General features: G+C 41.8%; 1 protein-coding gene across 2 annotated transcripts in view; it reads left to right on the top strand.

The window, feature by feature from the left end:
* Nucleotides 1–14296, top strand: part of FNTB (farnesyltransferase, CAAX box, beta) — an 89083-nt gene that overhangs the window by 45499 nt on the left and 29288 nt on the right. Inside the window, exons 5-7 of one of the 2 annotated variants that reach the window (XM_007531722.3) lie at nt 1418–1564; nt 1666–1749; nt 7649–7735. In XM_007531722.3, coding sequence (XP_007531784.1) covers nt 1418–1564; nt 1666–1749; nt 7649–7735 — 318 coding nt within the window. The remainder of the gene's footprint in view (nt 1–1417; nt 1565–1665; nt 1750–7648; nt 7736–14296) is intronic. The other variant, XM_060174823.1, reaches the window with a different exon arrangement.

Below are 14296 nucleotides of genomic sequence, written 5' to 3'. Positions count from 1 at the left end.
GCTGAGCGAGGTTGGCATGGAAGGATGAGTTAAAGGTGTCTGGTACATTCAGATCCCAGCTCATTCCAGACTTTAGGCTACAGGGTCAGGAGTGTTGTATTCAGCATGATTCTATCTTGGGAACTGGGAATAGAAGTAGATAACTAGATGACTCTCCAGGTTTTCTTTTTTTTTTTTTTAAATGTGCTGCTGAGCTTTCTATTAGCCAAAACCTTTTGTTTTTATGAAAAAAGAAATGTTGTATGCCAGTGCAATTAAACTTAGGACATGAATTTACTAGCTATTTGTATCTAGGAAATAGGATACAACTTGATGAAGGCTTGGAAAATATATTTGGAGCAAACAATCTCATTTTCTCTATGAAAATCAGTTGCTGTTAAAAATGTGCCATAGACGTGAGGATCCCAGTTCGAACCCCTGGCTCCCACCTGCAGGGGAGTCATTTCACAGGCGGTGAAGCAGGTCTCCAGGTGTCTTTCTCTCCCCGTCTCTGTCTTCCCCTCCTCTCTCCATTTCTCTCTGTCCTATCCAACAACGATGACATCAATAACAACAACAATAAAAAAAAAAGTGCCATAGAATCATCTTCCTTTTCTGGTGATTAACTTTAGCTTGAACTCTTATGTCTCATGCAGTAAAAAATTAGCTGCAAGTAGAACTGTGTGTAGTTTACAACCTGTGAAGTTTATAAGACCCCAGTAGCAAGTCAGTAGAACTTTCTATTGCTGCCTCTGCTCAGATAATGGAAGATCTGAAACCAAAAGCAATAAAATGGTCATGTGGGAACACAGTCATAAATGTGCATCTTTGTGGAGATTAACTAGACTCCATGTGTTCTCCCTGGCAGCAAGAGATAAGAAAGAATGAGCTTAAAGACTCAAAGGCTGTCCAAGTCCTAAGAAGGACACAGGCTTGCAGCCGGTCCCCTTCCATGGAGGTTTGTCCTGATAGAAAGCATGTGATCCCAGCTGAGTCATGGGGAAACAACTTGACTTTGCCCAGGCCCCCTTTCCAGTGAACTTCCGAGCACCATGGGGCAAATTGGCTTCACCTAAAATGAAAATGTAACTTTAGGGCAGCCTGATACAATGATTTGGAGGTCAACCTTCAATAAAAAGGAGGGAGCTATGTCTTCCTTGGATGAGTCTGAAAATTCTCCAAGACATGCATAAGTCTGGGCTGTGTTCCTGGGAACTGAGTCAGCCAGCCTTAAGTTTCCACAATTGAGGTGATGACAACAGGGTAAAGAGTTAAGCCCTTTGCAGGAGTTAACTATATTAAGTTAGATGGTAGAAATGATTTTTTTTTTCCCCTTTTGAGGGAGGGGGAGCATCAGAAAAGCTTGGACTCTAGTGGAATGTGATGTTTTGAATTTAATGCTCTCTGACATTGTTTTTCCCTTTGGCTGTGTACATAGTGTTTGTCATTTCCTGGAGCTGTGTCAGAGCCCAGAAGGTGGCTTTGGAGGGGGCCCTGGCCAGTACCCACACCTTGCACCCACATATGCTGCAGTCAACGCATTGTGCATCATTGGCACCGAGGAGGCTTATAACGTCATTAACAGGTACAGCCAAAGCCAGCGGTGACAGAAGCCCAGAGTGTACCCATCTGCTGACACCACACTGACCCCTGCCCTCTCCTGCCCCTCCCCTGTTTGTTTCTCAGAGAGAAGCTTCTTCAGTATTTGTACTCACTGAAGCAGCCTGACGGCTCTTTCCTCATGCACGTGGGAGGTGAGGTGGATGTGAGGTGAGTGGGGCCTTTCTCAACCTGATGCATCAGTAGACCCTAGAACCTGTCTGCCATTACAGATGCCAAGGAATAAGGTGGAGAGAGCTGATGCTTCTCCTCATAGTAGGACATGTGGAATGGCCTGCGGGTGACACAGTGCATGCTATCACAGATGTGACACGGGCATCCTCATAAGATGCACACTTCTTTCATATGAATGTTTAACTCTCATGGACAGAAACAAAATCAAATGCTCTTGTTTTCAAAGCTGAAAATTCAGGTCAGAGATGTAACTCAATGGTCGAAAGAATGCTTTGTGCATATGAGGCTCTGGGGGTCAGTCCCTGGCACCAAATTAAGTAAATATTACATTTGTTTATATTAAACTGTAAGTGTAGCATAATCTGAAATAGAAAAAGAGAAGAAAGCCCAGAAGGGACTTAGCAAATACTTTCTGAACAAATTTGATGAAATCATGAGGCTGTTAGATGCCTGTGTGAGCACTGCTTTGGGTGGTGTAGCAGAGAGGTATTTTACCCCCAGAGTGAGGTAAAAAAAAACCCTTTCTCTAGTGGACTGGGAGATAACATAATGAGATTGCAAAAATATTTTTCTGCCTGAGGCACTTATAATCCCAGGTTCAATCCTCAGCAACACCATAAGCCAGTGCTTTGATAAAACAAACAAACAGACAAACAAACCCCTTTCTCTATTCATAACATATCTGACATCCATTCTCTTTCCTTTGCATTAAGCAAATTCAACACTAACTACCCAGAGTTCACATGGATCCCACAGGTGAAAGGCTCAGTCAGTCCTACAAGATTTCTGACTGAGTCACAGGTAGTGGCTTCCCAAGTTATCCATGCTTTTGTTCAACTTGACTAGAAACCAGACATTTCTGTGACACCCCCCCCCCCCATACACACACACACACTTCAGGTTCAGTAATTTACTAGAATGGCATATGAAAATAAGGAAAACAGATTTATGATTATGTTTATTCTAAAGAATATTAAAATGACAAATGAACAGAGACATAAATAGTGAAAGATCTAGAAGCTTCTGTCCCTATGGAGTTGGGGTGCCACCCTCTTAGCATGTGATGTGTTCACCAAACCAGAAGCTCTCTAGAACACTTCAGTGGGGAGTTTTATGATGGTCTCAGTTGATAAGCATGATTAAATCTCTGTTCACTGATGATTAGCTCAATTTCCAGCCTCTGTCCTCTTCCCAGAAATTGAGGAATAGGACTAAAAATTCCAACCTTCTAAGCAAGTGGTTGATCCCTCCAACATGCCTCTCCCTTTTCTGGGAGTTATTTTATTTGCATCAACTCTGGTGGAAGAACACTTATTCTGTAATAAAAGTTATGTGAATGAATGGAAGTATTCCAACCAAATAAGCCCATTCTTGAACCTTAGTTGCTTTTGTTATTTCCTACTCCCAGGGATTATTAGGCAAAAGCAAACAGACCTGTATAAGGTCACTTTGATACTTTATCTCATACTTATTTTGGATATACTCATTTCCTATCTTACTTGCTCCAGAACTCATTTTTTTTCTGAATTTTTGTTCATATCTGCTAGACAAATGCTATGGAACTTCTCCAAAAAAATTGGTCTGTTGTGGGGCCAGACAGTGGTGCACTTGTAATATGTGGTGCACATATTACGGTGCCAAAGGACCTAGGTTCAAGCCCCTGGTCCCCATCTGCAGGGAAGAAGCTTCATTAGCTGTAAAGCAGTGTTGTAGGTATAGTGCTCACTTTCCCTCCCTCTCTATCTCCCCCTTCCCATCAACTTTTATCCATCTCTATTCATATATATTTATGTATACATATGATCTGTTGTACTAAAGAACACTGTAGTCATATTCCTCCTCTACCAAGTTCCTCTGGTAATGTTCTGCGATTTGAGCCATTCTTTTCATATATGCAGGATCAAAGATGTGAATGATGGAGAAAGCCTAGCTAATGCTATATGCTTTCCTAGCTTCACCTGATTTCTAGTACCCTGCTTACATTTCTTTTTTTTTTTTTTTTGCCACCAGGGTTATTGTTGGGGCTTGGTGCCTGCACCATGAATCCACTGCTCCTGGAGGCCATTTTTCCCCCCTTTTGTTGCCCTTGTTGTTGTATCCTCGTTGTGGTTATTGTTGATGTCGTTTGTTGTTGGATAGGACAGAGAGAAATGGAGAGAGGAGGGGAAGACAGTAAGGGGGAGAGAAAGACACCTGCAGACCTACTTCACTTCCTGTGAAGCGCTTCCCCTGCAGTTGTGGAGCTGGGGGCTCGAACAGGGTCCTTACACTGGTCCTTGTGCTTTGTGCCACGTGCGCTTACCCTCTGCACTACCGCCCAACCCCCAGCTCCTGCTTCTATTTTTTAAAAATATTTTATTTGTTAATTAATGAAAGGGATAGGAGAAGAGAGAAAGAACCAGATATCATTCTGGTACATGTGCTGCTGGGGATTGAACTTGGGACCTCATGCTTGAGAGTCCAGCACCTTATCCACTGCACCACCTCCCAAACCACCACCACCCCCTTCTTCTTTTTTTGCCTTCAGGGTTATTGCTGGGGTTTGGTGCCTGTACCACAAATCCACTGGTCCTGGAGGCTTTTGTTGTTGTTGTTCCCATTTTGTTGTCCTTGTTGTTGACCTTGTTGTTGTTGTTATTGCCATTGTTGCTATTGATGTTGTTGGATAGGACAGAGAGAAATTGAGAGAGGAGGGGAGACAGAGGAGAGAAAGATAGACATCTGCAGATCTGCTTCACCGCTTGTGAATCGACCCTCCTGCAGGTCGGGAGCCGGGGGCTCCAGCTACGATACTTACGACAGTCCTTGCACTTTGTGCCACGTGGGTTTAACCCACTGCACTACCTCCCAACTCCCTCCCCCTTTTTCTTTTAACTTGGTGGGGGTTTTTTTGGTTTTTTTTGTCCTTTATCTCGAAGTGCCGATTCAGGTGTGTTTGCTGGGTGGGTCTGACCTATAGAGAAACAGCAGTGATAGGGACATTCTGGCATCTGGAGGCCAGCTTGTTTCTTTCTGAGTTAGACAGACGTGGTCTGGTGATTGTTCAGGTCTGTCACAACTGCTAATACCTTCAAGATGAGCTTACTCAAGCATTTACAGCTCCAGTGGACTGCCAATGATAAAACCACAGTGAGCTCATAGCAGGCCTCATTTTCTCTTCAGTTGTCAAGAAAGGAGTAACTTTTTATTCCTGACCTTCTGACCTCAGTTAGAGATTCTGGGGCATTCTGTGGCAGCAGGGAAGAGACACAGGCCCAGCATTTGTAGAAGTTTAGGTTATAGAACATGGAAGTGCCGTATTGCTCTACTGTAAAGGGCCTGGTGGGAAGTGGAAGAAGTGAGTCTGGAAATAGGCTGAGGGACCCTGAAGTCTCCTTGAAGCATCTGGAGTTTATTTTTAGTGGTAGTGGCAAGCCACTGGCAGATTTTAAGTAGGGAGTGGTGTGACCTGATTATATTTTATTAGAAGTTCTCTGGTTGCAGGTAATAGATCATAGTGTTCTAGTAAATGTCCTTTGGTTAGGACTGGTGGGCTAGAGGGAGAAGGAAACACACAGAAGATTGATCTAGGTAATGGTGACTTGGATTCGGGGACATCAGGAAGGAAGAAGAGTTGGGGCCAGGTGGTGGCACACCTGACTAAGTCTACATATTCCAGTGTACAAAGACCCAGGTTCAAGCTCCTGGTCCCACCTCAGGGGGAAATCTTCACAAGCAGTGAAGCAGTGCTGCAGGTATCCCTCTATCTCCCCTTCCCCTCTAAATTTCTCTCTCTTCTCAATAATAAATAAATAATATTTAAAAAGAAATTGTGTATTAAAAAAAGAGAAAATAAAAAGAAGAGTGGTGGGTATTTTTGAGAGATATGACAACTAGATAAAGGGAGATAGGAAGAAACTTCACAAAAACAGTATTTTGCTCCTTCTTAAGATAGAGCTAGGACTAGTGGCTATTGGCATTTCTTCTCAGTGCTTCCATTTATGGAAACTATATATGGAATATGTAGTTTCATATATATATATAAAACTATATATATGTGTATATATATGTATATATATATGAAACTATATTGTTTACCACCTCCCTACCTCAGATGTTACCTTAGGATTCAAGAACAAATACTTTCAGCCAGGATGATAGTTTGGTGATTATATAAAAGACTTTTAATATATATATATATATATATATATATATATATATATATATATATATATATATATCAGAGAGAAACTGAAATGGAAAGGGGAGATAGAAAAGAAGAGAGACACCTACAGTACTGTTCCACCACTTATGAAGCTTTCCCCTTGCATTTAGGGATGCAAGAGACTGATGCCTGAGACTTTGAGGTCCCAGGTTCAAGTCTTGCACTGTCATAAGCCAGAGTTAAGCAGTGCTCTGGTGGAAATGGATAAGTTAATTAATTCCATTAACAGCAAATACTATCAAAATCCTTTGAAAGGCTCAATACCTGAAGGAAACTAGATCAGACTCTTGAAGCTAGCTGATGGTAGGTGGTAATACTTGGCATTGGCACATGTGATTCTTACATAATTTTGGTATTTGCTGGTATAGCTCAGCCTCCCCTGTGCTTTTGGACAACATGAGCAGGCTGATACAAATGTTCGTGTGATAACTTGGAGTTTCCAGAGACATCTCCTTGGAATACTTCAATAAGTTTGACTTAGTCCTAAGTCTATCAAATACTATAGACACAAGACCCTTCCTTTTACATTATTATTTTTTAAAATTTATTTTCCCTTTTGTTGCTCTTGTTTAACGTTGTTGTTATTGATGTTGTTGTTGGATAGGACAGAGAGAAATGGAGAGAGGAAGAGAAGATGGTGGTGGGAAGACAGATACCTGTAGACCTGCTTCACCACTTGTGAAGTGACTCCCCTGCAGGTGGGGAGCCGGGGGCTCGAACTGGGACCCTTAAGCCGGTCCTTGTGCTTTGCACCACATGCATTTAACCCGCTGAGCCACCGCCTGACTCCCTTCCTTTTACATTCTTTAGGAGCCCTTAGAAAAAGGATTCATAAGTAGAAAAACATCACTCTTATCTCTAGCATATAGCTGAGATGCTGGAAAATGTGAAAATGAAGGTGAGGGGAGAAAAGAGAGGATGTGTTTCATAATAGAGGGAGATGTTGAGATCAAATGTGTACTTAGAAGAATTAGAGCTAGCTGGCTGGAGTGGCAAGAGTTATTCCAAATGAAGTAGAGTAGCATTAAAAAAAAAAAAGACATGCTCACTCTTTTTCATATGGAAATGTGTGTATGTGTATTTGTCCTGATGGATGCTTGAAATCAAAGTTCTATTCTCCCTTTAGAGGCCTATGGGCTGTATCTGAGTTCATCTACTCCTGTTTCTCTCATTAAGCCTAAGCAGCCACTAAGATCTGGTGGTCTCCTTTGGAGTGAGTCAGTTGTAGGGAAAACAAAATACCTTGACTGTGTCTGTGCCGTAAGAGACAGAAATCCTGATTCTAAAACAGTGCTGACATCTGAATGAATGAACTTATTAGGCATCCCTGAATGACAGACTCAATAGGCTTTTAAGAGAAGAGTTAAATTCACTTTTGACCTGAATTGATACACCTGTCATTTTCTCTGATGTAGATTTGACCACAGGGAGGTAGGGAGCTAGAATGTCATGTTCTTTCACTGAAGCCATGCCGCGAGCAACTCTAGCCAAACAGAATGTCAGACTTCTCAGCTGGAGACCCAGGAGGACTGACAGGATGCCAAAAGGGAGGACAGGAGGTGATTACAGCTTACTAGGCCAAGAGAGAAATTGCCCAGGAAGTTCAGTGAACCTTATTTAGACTCTTCCTTAAAGCTTAACACCTTTCCTCCTCTATTTTTGTCCTTTCAGAAGTGCATACTGTGCTGCCTCGGTAGCTTCGCTGACCAACATCGTCACTCCAGACCTCTTTGAAGGCACCGCAGAATGGATAGCAAGGTGAGGGAGCTGGGGTTCATCCTGGCAGTGATGGCCAAGACTTCTGAAAAAGAAGTTGTTTAGTTACAAAAAGTTGGTTAGAATTGTAGGGTTGTGGATTTCAAAAACCCCAACAGATTTCTTTCTTTTTTTTTTCTTCCCTATGTTTTTATGTTATAGTTTAGATAGGCAAAGATAAAAAAAAAAAAAAAAAACTTGAGTAAAGATTATCAGTTAGAGTGGTTCGGGAGGTGGTGCAGTGGAGTGGATAAAGCATTGGACTCTAAAGCATGAGATTCTGAGTTCAGTCCCTGGCAACACATATAGCAGAGTGATGTCTGGTTCTTTTTCTCTCTCTCCTCCTATCTTTCTCAATAATAAATGAAATGTTAAAAAAAAAAAAGTATCAATTAGAGTCTAAATCAGATGGGAAACCTTGTTCTTTGCCAAGGCCATTTGGTTATTTATAACATCATTTGTGGGCCATACAAAATTATCCCTTAATATTTATTTACTAATGAGAGAGAGACCAGAGCACTGCTCAGCTCTGGCTTATGATCATACTGGGGATTGAGCCTGGGACTTCACAGCCTCAGGCATGGTAGTCTTTCAATAGCATTATGTTGTCTCCCCAGTCCTCAAATTATCAAATTAAATGTCAGCACTTAAAAGGTTTAAGATTAGAAGGTTTAAGAAGAGAGGGGTTGAGGCCAGGTGCTGGCGCACCTTGTTAAGCTTACATGATACAATGTGCAAAGACCTGGGTTCAAGCCCCTGGTCCTCACCTGCAGGGGGAAAGCTTCACAAGTGTTAAAGCAGTGCTGCAGGTCCCTCTCTCTCTCTCTTTCTCTCTCTCTCTCTTTGCTATCCCCCACTTTCTCTCTCGATTTCTGCCTGTCTCTATCCAATAGATAAATAAAGGTAATACAAAAAATTAAAAAAAAAAAGGAGAGGGATTTCACTCAGAGAGGCCTTTTGGAAACCTTCCAGGGCCCTTGGGGAGTCTACTCCCCAAGTTTTCTCCTCTCTAACCTCCCTTCTGTATCTTGCTACCTCACAACTATTAAAGGAAGACTAAAGATTGAAAAAAAATCCTTGATTTATTGAATTTCAAGTCCCTCCTACAGGGCTTTGGCAAGGTCTAGATGTTCCCCACCCCTTGTCTAAATAATGAACTTGTTTGGATAAGTTTGTTGATATCTGAAATACCCTTGCAGATGAACCAACAATTCCAATACTACAAGAGCCTACACATGTGTATGAAATACATAAGCACATGCTTTGTTTATAATAACAAAAATCTGGAAACAGATTTAGAATAGTCACACTAGAATATAATGTAAAATGAGTGAGCCAGGTGCATAGCATAGTGGTTATACAAAAGATTCCCATGTCTGAGGATCTGAGGTTCCAGGTTCAATCCTTTACATCACCATAGTCAGCTAGTGTTCTGGCTAAAAAACAGGAATAAATGAATAAATAAAATTAATGAGCTAGACCTGTATTTAGCAGTATGACTAAATCTTTATTATTATTATTATCTTTATCTACTTATTGGATAGAGACAGCCAGAAATTGAGAGGGAAGGAGGAGATAGAGATGGAGAGAGACAGAGAAACACCTACAGCACTGTTTCACCACTCTTGAAGCTTTCCCCCTGCAGATGGGGACCTGGGGCCTTGTGCATTGTAACATGCACTCAGCCAGGTGAGCCACCACCTTGCCCCATGACTAATTCTCAAAAACAATATTGAGGTTCTTTTTTCCCCCCATTTTGTTGTTGCCCTTGTTGTTGTTATTATTTTCTTTTACTTATTTATTTAAAAAAAGGAGACATTAACAAAACCGTAGGATAGGAGGGGTACAACTCCACACAATTCCCACCACCAGATCTCTATATCCCATCCCCTCCCCTGATAGCTTTCCCATTCTTTATCCCTCTGGGAGTATGGACCCAAGGTCATTGTGAGTTGCAGAAGGTCTGGCTTTTTTTTTGTAATTGCTTCCCCGCTGAACATGGGCGTTGACTGGTCGATCCATACTCCCAGTCTGCCTCTCTCTTTCCCTAGTAGGGTGGGTCTCCGGGGAAGCAGAGCTCCAGGACACATTGGTGGGGTCGTCTGTCCAAGGAAGTCTGGTCAGCATCATGCTGGCATCTGGAATCTGGTGGCTGAAAAGAGAGTTAACATACAAAGCCAAACAAATTGTTGAACAATCATGGACCTAAAGGCTGGAATAGTGCAGATGAAGTGTTGGGGGGTACTCACTGCAGACTCTTGTGTACTTCTGCTTTCAAGTATATATTTTGCCCTAGTGTATGGATACATGTGAAAATATGCTCTATCTCAGGGTACCTGATCTATATCTAGGTTTTGGGACTTTGTTAGGAAGTGAACCACCTGGAATGGAATTAGAGAATACTATGAAAGGAAAGGTCTCACCCGAGTAATGAAGTTGAAAGGTGATCATTCCACACCTGAAGTCTCTGGACACAGTCTGAAGTGAAGCATGCTGAGGTGGCACTCGCGTTGATTAGGTTGTGATCGGCGGATACAATATTATTTGATGTGAATTGAGAGAAGCATGCAGGAAAGTGCGCCCCACCCTAAAGTTCCAGGACTGGGGGAAATATAGGCTCTATAGTGGAAATGTGAGGTTCCTGCTGTCTTAGGGTTCAAGAAGACAATGGATAGTTATCGTTATCATCACATCATTTGGTAATTGGGTTAACTTTGAAAAGTTCCTTTGTTGGGGTTTGCTGTATAATACCCAACATCTTATATATAGCTGTGCCACCGGTTGCTTCTGTTCTCCCTGGTCTAGGCTTTTGAGAGAGTCAACATATCAGAGACTCAGCCAGCCTATGTATCAAAAAGACTCAGTCTGTGCTTTGAAAAGTTCAAGACATAGAATCAATTTTTCCCCTCTCATATTAATTAAATAGTGATTTATATGACCACAATCTAATAGAAGTGTACATAAACACCATTCCCACCACCAAAAGACTGTGTCCCATCCTCCCCCAACCTCCCCCCCCCCCCCCCCCCCGCTTTCCCAGGAAGCTGAATGTCCACCCTCCCCCTCACCACAGGGTTCTTACTTTGGTGCCCTACTCTAGTTGTTGTTATTACTGTTTTTGCCATTGCTATTGATGTTGTTGGATAGGACAGAGAGAAATCGAGAGAGAAGGGGAGATAGAGAGGGGAAGAGAAAGATAGACACCTGAAGACCTGCTTCACTGCTTGTGAAGTGACCCCTCTGCAGGTGGGGAGCCGGGGCTTGAACTGAGATCCCTACTCCAGTCCGTGTGCTTCAGGCCGCTTAACCTGCTGTGCTACTGCCTGCCCCCGTTGAGGTTCTTTTTTTTTTTTAATTTTTATTATCTTTATTTAGTTGGATAGAGGTAGCCAGAAATCAAGAGGGATGGGGGAGATAGAAGAGAAACACAGAGAGACACCTGCAGCCCTGCTTCACCACTCATGAAGCTTTCCCCCTGCAGGTGGGGACCAGGGGCTCGAACCTGGGTCCTTGTGCACTGTAGTATGTGCGTCCAACCAGGTGTGCCACCACCACCTGGCCCTGAGGTGCTTTTTTAAAAGAACATTAAAGAAAGTATTTTATTAAAAATTTCAAATTTTGAAAATATTTGAGACAATTCAGTGTGTTTATGGTAAGAATTATATATAGTAATAGAAAAACGTGCATGGGGATAAAGACCAAATTCAGGATGCTGGTTATTTCTAGAGAAAACAAAGGAGATCAGATTAGGGAGGTTCTAAATATCAAATTGTTCATTTCTTAAAAAACAAAGCAGAGAGACTTGAAGTGTATATGAGTAAATCCAAGTGTTCAGTACATACATGCTTTATTCATTACTTGTCATACTTCCTCGCATGTTTCAAATACTGCATAATTTTTAATTGGGGAGAGTAATGGTGTATAGTAAATAAAGTTGTGGCTACATGTGTAATTTTATTTCAGTTTTCCATTGCGTAATTTTAATGGTATAGTGTGAATACATGTAGTATTGTAAAATGTTATCCAAACTGTTGATTTTTTTCACATTCTTATCAAAGTAGTGCTTATTATTAAGCAAGCATGATTTTTGCTAAGCCAGAAGTTATTCTCTGATTATCTGATTTCATAATCATTAGCTCTTTCTTTCAATATATACATCATGAAATCACTGCTAGATTTCCTATTAGAGTTCCAAAATTATTCCCCCTTTTTCTTTGTAGTGCTGGGGCTTCACACATGTGAGAATCTACTGCTGTCAGGGCAACTTTTCATTTTTAAAATTTCAGAGAGACAGAGGCAGAGAAAGCAAGAGAGACATGAATAATACCTGAGCTTTCCCTGGTGGTGTTATGCTCCCATGTGGTGCTGGGGTTCAAGCCACTCCTGTACATGGGAAGGCATGGCCCCTAAAGGTTCACCCAGTCCCTAAAATTATTCCCAATATAATAAAATATTGGGTGTCAGAAAAATCACAACACATTTTTGCATAGAAAAATATGCCATGGCATTTCTGACAACCCAGTACTTTATTCAGTGTATCAGTTCTGTTTGTATTTGTGTACGTGTGTGTATGTATTTGTGCCTGTGTGTTTTGGGGTCTTACTACCTTTTTATGTTATGCATGTACAAGTAGTCTGGACAGATTGTTTTCATTTGATGCACAGCAGGCATCCAGAAGCTTCCATTCAGTATGAAATTTACTTCTCTCCTTTGCTGAAGCCCTTGCCCACCTTTTTCTTGGTTTACTTGCCCATTTTAAAGAAACACATACTTCCCTGTGAGATATGTCTTTAATATCTTGCATATATATATATATGTGTATATATATATATATATATATATATACACACACATGCATACATTTGGATAGAGACAGAGAGAAATTGAGAGGGGAGGGAGAGGAATACTGAGGGAGAGAGAGAGAGACATCTGTAGCACTACTTCACCACTCTTAAAAGCTTTCCCCCTGCAGGTGGGGACCAGGGGCTTGACCCTGGGTCCTTGTACACTGTAATGTGTGCGCCTAATCAGGTGTGCCACCATCTGCCCCCCTCTTGCATATATCTTTAATCTCCTACCTGATTGATAGATGATTTGGTTAGAGTCTTCTAAATTAGAAACTATGAATTGTATTTCTCCAGGGTTTCTAAGCATTACTCCATTATCTTGTAGCTTTTAGTCACTGCTAGTAAAGCTGGTGACAATAATAGCCAACATTTATTGAGAATTTTGCATGAGATATTCAGTAATAAGGTAACTGTTGTTTGGAGACTGGTATTTTTAGGTTAGACTGCCTGAGCTTATTTAGCTGATTTTTAAAAAATTTTATTTATTTATTTTCCCTTTTGTTGCCCTTGTCTTTTTATTGTTGTTGTTGTTATTGATGTCATTGTTGTTGGATAGGACAGAGAGAAATGGAGAGAGGAGGGGAAGACAGAGAGGGGGAGAGAAAGACACCTGCAGACCTGCTTCACCGCCTGTGAAGCAACTTCCCTGCAGGTGGGGAGCCAGGGACTCGAACGGGGATCCTTATGCCGGTCTTTGTGCTTTGAGCCATGTATGCTTAACTTGCTGCGCTACCGCCCGACTCCCTTAGCTAATTTTTTTATACCTTCTCAGTTGAGATGTCTCATCTTTTTATTCAGCCCCTCTTCTTCAGATCCCTGCCCCACTAAGGAAAGATAGAGACAGGCTGGGAGTATGAATTGACCTGCCAACGCCCATGTTCAGTGGAGAAGCAGTTACAGAAGCCAGATCTTCCACCTTCTGCATCCCATAATGATGCTGGATCCATGCTTCCAGAGGGATAAAGAATAAGAAAGTGGGAGCCGGGTAGTAGCGCAGCGGGTTAAGCGCAGGTGGCACTAAGTGCAAGGACCGGCATGAGGATCCTGGTTCGAGCCTCCAGCTCCCCACCTGCAGGGGAGTCGCTTCACAGACAGTGAAGCAGATCTGCAGGTGTCTGGCTTTCTCTCCCCCTGTCTTCCCCTCCTCTCTCCATTTCTCTCTGTCCTATCCAACAACGACGACATCAACTACAACAACAATAAAAAGACAACAAGGGCAACAAAAGGGAAGATAAATAAATAAAAATTACAAAAAAAAAAAAGAATAAGAAAGCTTTCAAGGAAGGGAATGGGGTATGGAACTCTGGTGGTAGGAATTCTGTGAAATTGTACCCTCTTACCCTATGGTCTTGTTGATATTTTTTATTATATAAATAAATTTAAAATATATATATGTATATATTTTTTTTCTGGGGATGGTCTGTGGTGTACCTGGTTGAGCGCACATGTTACAGTGTATAAGGACCCAGTTTTAAAAAATTTTTTATTTATATAAAGGAAACATTGACAAAACCATAGGATAAGAGGGGTACAGCTTCGCACAATTCCCACCACCAGACCTCCATATACCATGCCCTCCCCTGATAGCTTTCCTACTCTCTAACCCTCCAGGAGTATGGACCCAAGATCATTGTGGGATGCAGAAGGTGGAAAGTCTGGCTTCTGTAATTGTTTCCCCGCTGAACACTGGCGTTGACAGGTCAATCCATACTCCCAT

Source organism: Erinaceus europaeus, chromosome 16, assembly GCF_950295315.1.
Source record: "Erinaceus europaeus chromosome 16, mEriEur2.1, whole genome shotgun sequence".
NCBI lineage: Eukaryota > Metazoa > Chordata > Mammalia > Eulipotyphla > Erinaceidae > Erinaceus > Erinaceus europaeus.
Note: the sequence above shows the minus strand (reverse complement) of the source record. Positions and strands in the feature narration are given on the sequence as shown.